Raw genomic sequence first — 12,507 nt, 5'->3', positions numbered from 1 at the left:
AATGATCCATAAAAGTGGTCAAAATATGGTGTTATCACCAAACGCCACTTTTCATCTAGAAATGCCTCTTTGTGGCTTCGAGGTTCTATGGCGGAAGTCATAGCCATGACATATGTCTGATAAGCAATGGAGAATTGATATGAAGAGAGATAATTATCCAAAGGATAAAGTGTGACGGAAAGAAACGGCTCAGTAAGTAACCGCTAAACAAAATCTGCAAGCTTAACAGGTTGCTAGTTCTTGCAATGCCCACGGCCAAGTAATTCGGGCTCCTCGATTACTTGTGGTGTCGTGGTGATCAAAGATTCAGGAGAGATAGCTAAATAATCTACAGGTTATCTGCGTTGTTATCAACAAATAAATTATCTGTACCAGCAAAAATTTATTTTTCATGAGCTGGTGTACCATCATCAGTATCAGAATTCACAGGAGCAGCTTCGTTCTCAGGTGGTGAGGGTGGTGGTATTGGCCGAGAAGAAGAGCTTTTAGGATAAACAACATCCGCAGGTATAACCACATCATTAAAGACATCATCATCATCGGTGACATTATTAAGTGGAGAATCAGAACACATAAAAAAAAGAAGAAGACACATTTGCTACGTCGTCGAAGTGAAAGTTTGTTTCTGTGAATATTACATCACGAGAGACAAACAACCCCTATGTCAATTTTGTAAATTCGCCATCATTTCTTGGCAAAAGGATATCCAATAAAAATAGATTTATTGCTGCGACTTTCAAATTTATCTCCTCCACGCTTCTGATTGTGAACACAAAAAATGCAGCCAAAAACTCGAATATGGTTCATCGGAGGTGGACGATTGTATATCAATTCAAACGGTGTATTCCCATTGAGAAGAGCTGTGTGATAACACTTGATTTTGACTATTTTTATGGATCACTTTCAATATCTTATGCAGGTTTTTTCGCTCAGTTTTAAAAGATTTATAAGTGTTTTCCATGTTTTGGATTTTTTAAAGACTTTTCAAGAAACTTGGATTTTTGGAGTGCATTTTGGAGCAAAAATACATTTTTGGATAAATTCAGGCCTTCAGAAGTTTGGCAATCAAAGAAGATCTCCTCACCGTCTGATCATCCCCAAATTTAGAGACATTGTAGAGAAGACAACCAGCTTTCCAACACACTTGGAATCAATGCAATCCAATGGTTTGATCTCCAGATATCATTAATTCACTGAAGGCTAGTCAACATAGTCCAGGAAGGGATAGGAGTTCTCACTCGCGGGCAAACATCTCTCCATCGTGGCTCAGCCCCCTTCACCCGCGGTGGACCTCTATCCGAACCTCAGAAGCCCAACTAAGTCCCAAGTCATTCTCTGTACTCATTTTACGAGCCCTAGACGCCAAGAAGAGAGGAAACACTATAAATACTCATTTTTATGTCTTTTGTAACCAAGCTTCTTTCATCTCTTTGAGAGAGAACTTCATTTTAGTTTTCGGTTTAACTTTTATGCAATTGTAGAAGCTTTTCATCGCCAATGTTTTCTTCAATAAGAGAAGCTTTTCTTTAACCTTTATCTTTTTACTTTACTGATTTTTCATTCTTAAACCAATTATGATGTCAAGCTTAGCCATGTCTGTTTGTTGGGTGAAGGGACCATCAAAAGGATCTCATGTTCGAATGAAATCTAGGTTTTTAAGTTAAAAGATTCAGTTTTCAAATGATTTTCCCATTCATCCAAATCTCTAAGCGGATCTCTAGATTGATCACCCAGAGTCCGATCCACGGTTAAATCCCAGCCACGAGAGTGTTGTATCTAGGTTACCTGAACTGGATCTTGTAGACATCTTGTAGACGTCCCCATTGTAGGAGACAAAAGCTACCGTCGGAGGTTACGTCAGCCGAGATGGATTCTGATCTGAAATGCATGATCTTATTCTGGCATGAAAGCGAGAGTTAATTCCAAGATTAAGTGATTAGATGATTAGGGTGACGAGAGTTGGCTACTCTTATAAGTGTCTATCCTAGTTTCAGAATCATAGAAAATTCTTACCTAGATTTCCTGTAACATAGATCATGAACCCTAGAGATAAACCCTAAGCCTAGCGCCGTTTTTCACATAGTTTTAAATCGGTTTTATTTTAAGCTTTTTAATTCTCTGCTTAGTTATTTAGATTCAGTGACAACCAAAACCCCCTTTAAATCTGATTAGGTCTACAATTGATTTTAGCATCAGTTAGGAGTCCTCAACACACAAATCCATGTAGATTTGATCCCTAAGTACTACTGCGTTTGCTGTGCACTTGCAGCTTTGTTTAGGATAAAACTTGTAGTTTTCCACTGCACCCACATCACTGTGGGTGTGCGATTAATTAAATAACCAGCAGTAAGTGCACAATAACCCCAAAACTAGATAGGAAGTCACGCTTGAGAATGAAGTGCTTGAGCTACATTGAAAATGTGACGATGTTTACGCTCTACCCTACCATTCTGCCAAGGTGTGCCCACACACGACGTTTGATGGATAATACCTTGCTGAGCAAAAAAAATAACAGATAAGAAGATGAACTCTAAGCCATTATCACTTCTTATTTTTTTGACTTTGCACGTCAATTGCCGTTCAACAAGACTGATAAAATTTCGAAGATGTACAGGAGCATCTTGTTTGGTTTGCAAAAGGTAAATCCACATGCCCTTGAATAATCATCAACTGGTGTAAGAAAGTATCGAGAGCCACATATCGCAGGAGTTCTATAAGGACACAAAAGATCACAATGCACAATTTCATATGGAAAACTTGTCTTATTACGGCTTAAGGGAAAAGAATCTCTTGTCTGTTTGGCGCGGATACAAATTTCACACGCCTTGGAATCAAAATCACTTAAATTAAAATCAGAAACTGGTAACAACTTCAAAGCTTTCGAGGATGGATGTCCCAAGTGTCTATGCCACACATGAATGGACGATGAATCTGATCCATGTATAGCTGCAGCAACTTCCACACCGCAAAAAAATAAAGTCCAAATTCTTGCTCACCCGCCCCAATCAGCTTCATCGTGATGCGGTCCTGAATCACAAAAAGGTTATGAGTGAGCTGAAAAACACAATGATGATAGTCAAATGCAAAACAGAGATGAGATGGCATTGAAGTCCATCGATAAAATACACCTCTCGCAAAATCAAAGAAGAACCCAATTTCACTTTCTCGTGTTTACTAACTGTAGTGTATCGGTCATCAGGAAGTTTGATCAACACCAGAGATATGTCACAGATTTCGGTAAGATAGTCAAGTGTACCAGTCATGTGATTCGAAGCTCCTGATTCAATAAAAAAAAACTTGCCCAAGAGATGCTCAGTCAAGTGCAATTTGCGTTCTTCAGGGAAATGAACTAATGCCTTCCACTGATCATCATTGAGAACACTAATCCCCACTCAATCTACACAAGTCAAAACGGTACTAGAAGCAGACAGTGCTGTGATAGCTGGAATAGGAGCCACAAAAACGTGATTTAGCTGAGCAGAACCACGACCAGCACCTCCATTGTTTCTTTTTCTCGAACCGGTAGGAGTACTTGAACCATAACCCATTCTCGAAGCAGCTGCATTGACTTGCTGAGATTTATTCTTACGTTTATCCTCATATCACTCCGGGTATCTAATCAATCGAAAACAATTTTCTGAGAGATGACATGTTTGACCACAATGACTCTATTTTTGGTTCGTGGAGCAATTTGTACTGCAAAACTAACAGCATCATGTTTTTCTTCAATTAATTTTCCCACTGATTTCGACTCTTCGCTTGAATAAGTGCATTGTAAGCTTCCTCCAAAGAACATAATGGCACACGAGATAAGAGATTTGATTTCACTTGTCCATACAAAGTTTTGTCAAGGCCCATGAGAAATTTTTGCAGTTTGTCTTCCTCACGTTCGAAATTCCTCCATGGTCTTGGCCTTTTTGTAGTCAGCCAAGCTTCATCATAGTTAAGTTAATTTTCCATAATAAGCTTCGAAACAATCCCTTTTGTCTACAATTTGCCAACTCTGTCTTAAGACGTTGAACATGCTGTCCATTTTTAACTCTAAAGCGCTAACACCATGAGAGTTTCATCCATGTGTGTCCAAAGTTCATTAGAGTCATCAATCTGAGACATCGAGTCAGAGAGATTCTTATCAATAGTGAGTTTCATCCATGAAACCACGAGCACATTGTTTGCATTCCAATCTTCAAAATCAGGAGACGTCTCCTCTGGCTGTGGTATGGTACCACCCGCAAAACCATACTTTTTCCTTGCCTTCAGTGCTAAACGAAGACTTGTGGCCCACTGATCGTAATTTGGACCATGCAACAAGGGGTTGGAGATCAGCATACCAGGATTATCTCCAGAAATTAAATCATAAGGGGATATGGTACGACGAGTTTTAGTTGTAGAAACCCTCAGAATAATCGTCGAGTTGTTATCACCCATCGTGAAGAAACAATTGTTTCAAAGTGAAAACAAAAAAAAATAGGTCAAAGACCAAAAGAAAACACAACTAAAAACGGGATCTCGCAGCGAAAGCTTGGGATCTCTTAAATCGAGAAACAATAAAAATTTGTAGAAATTTAGGTTTTAAAACTCTGATACCATGACAAGAAACCTTTAGAAGTTACAAAAGAGTTTCTTATTATGTTCATATCAATAGAAAGGCTATATACACAATACAATTGACCTAATACTTGACATATTAAGGATGTGGGACTAATGCAATAGAAACAAATACAATAAGACATGAATATGGCCTAATAGTAATCGTGAATCCTTCTCGTATAGCACCATAGAATACGAATTATACTGATGTTAATCAAAACTCTACCCAAAATATGCATTCTTTAGCGATGCAGGCTTCAAATATCTAAATAGCTCCAATCCATTGGGTGGAGTCGCATTGATGTCCACTATACACCTCTGTTAATCCCATCAACTTCACCAAGAGATGATCTATCAGCTCCCATAGGTTCTGGATATATGATAAGTTCGGGTAAATTCAATTTGGACAGAGACAAATTCGCAACCTGAGTTTGAACATCAATGAGTGAGGTGAGGGTTTCACCTCGATCATTCAGATCTAAATTCTATCAAGTGATCATCGGTAGATAACAAACAAGAGTGGTATGTTGTCTATATCATCAAGAACATTGGCGGACCCACTAAGAAGGAAAGGGGATCATATGACACCCCTTAAATCTGTATATAAATAATTTTGTATATAATTTCGGAGGAAAATATGTAGCAATGTTGGTAAAAAAACAGCCAAGTGAACCCTGTAAACCCAAGTTCAAAACCCCTATATGACCATTTTGATATATAATTATTTTTTATTTGAAAAACTGACCCCGTTTAAAAAAAAAATCCTAGATCTGCCACTGATCAAGAATACATCCAACTATAAGTTTAGCACTATAAATTGACTGGTAATTGAAGAAATTGGAAGATATTTGTCTGTCCACCTGATCAAAAATGCTCGCATATGAAAAGTACTATGGGGTCGAGTATTTATTTCTTAAAGGGTTCGCGTAAGGTCTGTAGAAAACCCCTTAGTTTGGTCCGTGTAGGCTTTTTGAGAAGTCACCAATACAGCAGCATTTGACAAGATCGTTTGTTAGGATTATACCATATCTATTTGTTGTGAAAGGGCATGCAATCGCTCACACAAGTGGTATTATTTTTTAGGCTCCATTGGAGTTTCACGGAGAGGAATGATGGGTGGAGGATGTGATGGGTCTAACATTTTCATCTAACCAAAGTGAATAGTTATGCACTCTTGAAAATGAGGGTCTTCCTTCTTCATTCATGGACATGAGAGGTTTTCATTATTTAATAGAAATGTAGGTCGTCACTTGTTCTCATCATTGGTTCATTGTTAGAGTCTAGCTTTTAAAGGAATACCCTCCTTTCTAGCGTTAAACAGTTTGAAGAAAAATCTAGTTGTGTATATCAACGGAAAAAAAAAAAGTGGAAGTAAGGGAACATTGACGCGGCATTTTTGGAGGACTTTCCACTTTATTCGCTTAGCGAATGATTTTTGATTTGCCAAATCATTGCTTTGCCGTAACAAGTCATCCTTGGAGGGACTACTCGAACGAGCTTGCCTGAGAAATCAAACCAATGCTAAAATAGTAGTTTATACCACATCACTTTCTTAGGATGAAAAAAAGAAAAAATTGCCGAAAATTCAGCAAAACATGATATATTTTGCAGTGAGAGACATAAATAGAAACATTTTTATAAAACCTACAGAGATCAGAGTTTTTATGAGGGAAATTAAGAGAGAGAGGGTTAAAGAAAGAAGAAAGACCCAGAAGAGTGTGGGGCTTTGTAGAAAAGAGCCTTTGAGCGGCATCTCTCTCCAAAAAAAAACCCTAGCCGCTTTCTCCTTTTCTCACCTTTTCTTCGTCTCTCAGGTTAACGGCACACCTTGCCGATGCCGTGAGAGGGCTTCTTCTTCCTTGCATGTGGTTAGGTCTCTGCCCTGATTCTTTCGGTGGCGTGTCTTGCTTTCCGGCGAAGTAACTTCGATTAGTCGGTGGTGGAAGGCGGAAGTCACCTGCAGACCTGGATCTGACGAAGACTATGGTCTGGTGATTCTTCCTCTTAGGATTTTGTCGGAATCCTCGGCAACTTGGCAGCTCTATTTCTTGTTCTGCTCTGACTTCGTCAAGATGGGGAAGCGAGCTTGAGGGTTGTCGAGAGGCGTTGAGGATTATTGAGTAAGCTCCCTTACATCGGCGGGTCTTAAAAGGAATTCTCAGAGAAGGTGATTTAGGACATCAGATACCGCCGATGATTTGCGAAGTAAGCTTGCCGATGGCGAGTCTGGAAAGAAATCTCGGCGGTGGCGTGTACCAGATCTGGTTTCCTCTTTCTGAAAATCCTGTTTTCTTCTCCCTCAAGTAAGTTTTCGATGCGGTGGCACTCCGGTGGTTGGTTCCTTTTCCCAGGTGGCGGTCTGTTTGGTCGGCGAGTTTTAGCGACGGTTTCATGGTGCAGCGGTTTCTCGTCAACGGAGGCGGTGGCGGCGTTTCCTTTGTTCGCAGGTTATTGGTGCTTAGGATTTCTCGTTTTCACCCGGTTTTTGCACTTTCGGGTCAGATTTTGTCTAGGTAGGCCCATTAAGGGCTACGGATCGGGCCTCTTCTCTTGTTTTTTCTTTTTACTCTATGGGTTTTTAGTTTTTAAATTTCAAACCTCCTTTCATCTTTGTACAATAATTGGAAAAAAATAAAAATTAATATGACAACCCTTTATATAAAAAAAAGTAATGGCTCAGTCTAATGTATCTAAAAAAATATGTCGGACCCTATACATAAGTAAATACTAGATATTCTCTGAATATTGGTTTTAATTTTTTGAATCCTAAACGGCTGTTTATCTTACTTACTCAATAGAACGGACCTCCATAAACCATTTTATATAACAATGAATCTGATATGCTAGTTTAGGTAATGTATTCTTTCTAATTGAAAAAAAAAATCTTGTTTTAGCTATTCGAGAGCTTAGATTTATACTTGGTTCAATATTCATTTACTTACAAAAAAATCCATTTATATCTAATTGTGATTATCATAATATTGAATGGTTTCATAACATTATAGATCAATGCCCATGTATATATTTTTCTAATTTTACTTCTCTAAACCCCCTTCTCTTGTTTTTTCTTTTTCTTTTATGAGCTTTTAGTTTTTAAATTTCAAACCTGCTTTCATCTTTGTAATTGGAAAAAAATAAAATTAATATGACAATCCTTTATCAAAAAAAAAAAAGTAATGGCTCAGTCCAATGTATCTAAAAATCTTGTCGGACCCTACACATAAGTAAATATTAGATATTCTCTGAATATTGACTTTAAAATTTTGGGTCCTAAACGGCTGTTTATCCTACTTACTCAATGGAACGGGCCTCCATAAACCATCTTATATAACAATGAATCTGATATGCTAGTTTAGGTAATGTATTCTCTCTAATTGTAAAAAAAATCTTGTTTTAGCTATTCGAGAGCTTAGATTTATACTTGGTTCAATATTCATTTACTCACAAAAAAATCCATTTATATCTAATTGTGATTATCATAATATTGAATGGTGTCATAACATTATAGATCAATGCCCATGTATATATTTTTCTAATTTTACTTCTCTAAACCCTCTTCTCTTGTTTTTTCTTTTTCCTTTATGAGCTTTTAGTTTTTAAATTTCAAACCTGCTTTCATCTTTGTAATTGGAAAAAAATAAAAATAAAAAATAAAAATAAAAATTTCAAACCTACTTTTTAAAATTTTATTGAAGGAAATTATTTTTTACAGGTGTATATTACAAATTTATTAACTCATCTAGATCTTTCTTATATTTACAAATATAACTTTTACAATTACTTAACAGGAAAATTATGTAAAAAGGTAAAAATAAATTATATGTTCCTTGTATTGTTTTATTTATTTATTTATTCATTAATGTCTAGATTTTCTTACTTCATTTATATTGCTTAATTAGCTAAGATTTTTCATACCTGTATATTACCTTTTGGTTCAATGAATCTTATGAAATAGTAGAAAAAAGTCTTTTTCTTGGTTGTTGCATAAATTTGGGTCTTCCTCTGTTTTTTTTGTTTTTAAATGTGAGCTGCACTCTCTTATTTTTCAAATTAGAGTTCTGTATAATCAGTAGTTCTATCGACAAGGCAAAAGCTATTAGATCTCAAGGTTAAATTTCATCTATGAGCATAGACATTTTCTGATTAAATTATCTTCTTTGAAAATTCTATTTATCACGAAACATTTTTGGATTTTGTGACAGGTGATATTATTGTAGTTGGATTCTGCCGAAATGGATAGTAATTGGAATTTTGGAAGCTTAGGGACTGCTCCACTGGGAATGATGAACATACCAGTGAGTACTCCTTTGAATCGACAGGGATCAATATACTCATGGACACTAGACCAGATTCAGAACAACTTAGGAAAAGATTGTGGATCAATGTATATGGAAGAGTTACTTAAGAATATATGCAGTGCTGAAGAAACACAAGGTATGGTTTCAACTAATGGCTTAAACGATGGATTGCAAAGGCAACGCTCAATAATTCTGCCTCAAATACTTAGCCAAAAAACTATTGATGAAGTTTGGAAATATATCACAGAGGAAGAAGAACACACCAACAAAGTCGGAGGAAGCACAAATATTCCTCAGATTCAAAGGCAACAAACCTTAGGGGAAGTCACTTTGGAGGAATTTTTGACCCGTGCGGGAGCCACAGGAAATAATAACAGTAGTGGCTACATTCATGAACCATCATCATCGATTTCAAGGAATCGAAACAAAAATTTAAGTTTTGATAAGTTTCAGCAGGAACCAATGGTTTCTCATTTGTTGAACAATAATGTTGCAAGGAGTAGAAATTATGGTTCAAATTTTCATCCAAGTTTGAGTGTCTCTATGTCATATCAACCGCAACAACAACAACAAAATCAGTTCCTGCCGCAACAACCTATAATGTCTAAAACACATGGTTATGAACCACAACTCGCGTTCACGAGTGGTCAGATTAACAATTACGGGCTAAGAGATAGCTTCATGGAAATCGGAGATCAAAGTCATCAACAAAAAAACATAAGTTTGGTCCCAAGCAATGCAACAATTCCTAGTGGAACCATGAGTGTTGACACATGTTCCCGGATTACGACATTTCCGCAATCAGACGGGATCCAAAAGATTGGTGTTGGTTCGTCATTAGTCTCACCATTTCCATACATTAGTAGTGGTGGTAATAATGCTAGGGGTAGGAATAACAATAATGATATTGCTGCGGAGAAAACACAAAGGAGAAAGATAAAGAATCGGGAATCGGCAGCAAGATCACGGGCTCGAAAGCAGGTAAAAAATGTTTGATATCTTCTTATCTACATATTTTTTTTATTGTGTTTGGATACCAATTTTTTTTTTTTTCTATTTTAGGCGCAAATTATGGAGCTTGAAGCTGAATATAAAAAGTTAAAGAAAGAGAATCAAGAGCTACTAAGAAGACAGGTAACCTAGGATGTTCTTAGTCATCAAAAATCGACATTTTGCTTCTCTAGTAATTTCTCTCACGACTTTTTTTTTTGTTAATGTTCGACAGGAAGAGATGTCAAGAATACAAACAAATTCGGTAATCTGTTTATTCAATCAATATTTGTTTGTTCAGCTTAGCATTTTTTGACATGTTTTGTTTCCGGTATTGATTAAATAACATGGCAATTTACGGTTGATGACTATCTTAGAGATAAATAACATGCTATTTGTAAAATGAAATTTTTGTTCTTTAAAAAACAAAAAATAAGCACCCGAGATAAGTGAACTAATATTTTATGATTTTGATGTCATCATATTTTCAAATAAATGGTTTTGACGAACTTAATCAGATGATTAAACTTTACTATTAGGATAATAATTTAGATATTTATAACATTTGTTCTAACTTTCTGTATTTAAATGACATGTGAAGAGGATGCTTAACCTTCAAGGACGATCCGAAAGAAAGATGAGGAGAACGAAATCAGACATCAATTGAATAAATGAAAGCAGAGGTGAAAGATTTTTTTTTTGGTCGGGACAGAGGTGGAAGATTATAAGTTGATATCTTCTTAATTAAAAAAAAAAAACTTAAAAGGATATTTTTTTAATTATGCCCAAATTAGCTATTTATCAGGCAGAGCGAAATTTTGTTTTTTCTTTGTTTTTTTTACCCATTTGGTGAGTGTCCCAGCGATAGGATTGTCTTGGATTAAGGAACCATATCTTATATTTATGGGAGAGATAAAAATCAGTGTTAAATAATATTTTTAAAAATATAATGTCATATCATACTATTCTTATACGCATTAATATTTTTATATTATCTTTATTTTATTTGTAACAGACAAAATAACTCATTTTCAGTACATCAAAGTAGATAAAACTTTTAAAAATTATTATATATCCCTGATGTATATTGATAACATTTTCTTTAATAGAACTCTTGTGAAAAAACATTTATCCACATTTGTAGTAGCGACACATCTATATTAGTATTTGCGAAGTGAATTAGTTTATGGTTTAACGCACAGTTTTTGATGTCGTTTTGATTAATGAAATTTTGATGATTTGATTGGTTGATAATTGTTATAATTTGATTGGTTGAATTAGTTAATTTTAAATCATTAAAATCGATATTAGTTGCTGGGCCATAATAAAAACTTCTTTAATTCAAGTAAAAAGGGCATGGGCCATAATCTCTTGTCTCGGATAAATTGGCCCAAATTTCAAACCCAAAAAAAAATATACATACCTTCTAATACGTCGTTTGTGCTGAATGAGATGGTAGCTGTGTTGGTTAAGTGCTTTGTCCATTTATCGAAAGTTCACGGGTTCGAATCCTGTGATTAGTTTTTTTTTTTTTTTTAATTGTTAGAATTTAGTTATAATTCGATTTTTTTGGAAATATTTTGTATTTATTAAATATTTTGTAAAAGGGAATATTACATAATTTCTTTGTTATTATCTAGAATGGAATCTTTACATTTATTATTAATAACTACGAAATTTATGGGAAGATAATATCGCATATAGATCAATAATTACATTTTAGTATTTTTCACAAGAAAATAAATCCTAGGTTGTTTAGACGTATAAATATGAGCGTTTTCAACCAAACTTCTCATAATTTACGCATTAGTTTTTCTATTAGGGTTCTGTGATTATTTTTCTAGGGTTTTTATAATAGCATTAATTTTTTGACAAAAAAATATACATACCTTCCAATACGTCGTTTGTGCTGAATGAGATGGTAACTATGTTGGTTAAGTGCTTTGTCCATTTATCGAAGGTTCACGGGTTCGAATCCTGTGATTAGTTTTTTATTTTATTTTAATTGTTAGAATTCAGTTATAATTCGATTTTTGGAAATATTTTGTATTTATTAAATATTTTGTAAAAGGGAATATTCCATAATTTCTTTGTTATTATCTAGAATGGAATCTTTACATTTTTATTATTAATAACTACGAAATTTATGGGAAGATAATATCGCATATAGATCAATAATTACATTTTAGTATTTTTCACAAGAAAATAAACCCTAGGTTGTTTAGACGTATAAATATGAGCGTTTTCAACCAAACTTCTCATAATTTACGCATTAGTTTTTCTATTAGGGTTCTGTGATTATTTTGCTAGGGTTTTTATAATAGCATTAACTTTTTGTATCTCTTTAGAAAAGATTCAGCATGTTTGTCTATTTGCATGATAACAATGTGTTCGTCTAAGTACAGCTTTGATCATCCATCTAAAGTCATCATCACTTGGGAAGTTCCATCTACCGATTCTGGTATATGAATTCTAAAAATTTATACGACTATAGGTTTTGATAACCAGGCTTATGCTCGCGGATTAAAGTCTGTGTTGCAATCGCATCGTCAGAATATGGATAACAAAGACATGACTGATTATCGTTATGTGACTCCATATGTTTTCGTGGATATCACCAAAAAAAAAA

The 12,507-nt window shown here is 35.1% G+C and overlaps 1 protein-coding gene across 1 annotated transcript in view; it reads left to right on the top strand.

Moving 5' to 3' along the window:
- Window positions 1-8,822: 8,822 nt before the first annotated feature.
- The window catches only part of LOC18020570 (myb-like protein O), a 5,959-nt gene continuing 2,274 nt past the window's right edge, over window positions 8,823-12,507 (top strand). Inside the window, exons 1-3 of the mRNA XM_024157420.1 lie at window positions 8,823-9,869; window positions 9,951-10,022; window positions 12,279-12,339. Coding sequence (XP_024013188.1) covers window positions 8,823-9,869; window positions 9,951-10,022; window positions 12,279-12,339 — 1,180 coding nt within the window. The remainder of the gene's footprint in view (window positions 9,870-9,950; window positions 10,023-12,278; window positions 12,340-12,507) is intronic.

Source organism: Eutrema salsugineum, unplaced genomic scaffold (genome assembly GCF_000478725.1).
Source record: "Eutrema salsugineum unplaced genomic scaffold, Eutsalg1_0 scaffold_17, whole genome shotgun sequence".
NCBI lineage: Eukaryota > Viridiplantae > Streptophyta > Magnoliopsida > Brassicales > Brassicaceae > Eutrema > Eutrema salsugineum.
Note: the sequence above shows the minus strand (reverse complement) of the source record. Positions and strands in the feature narration are given on the sequence as shown.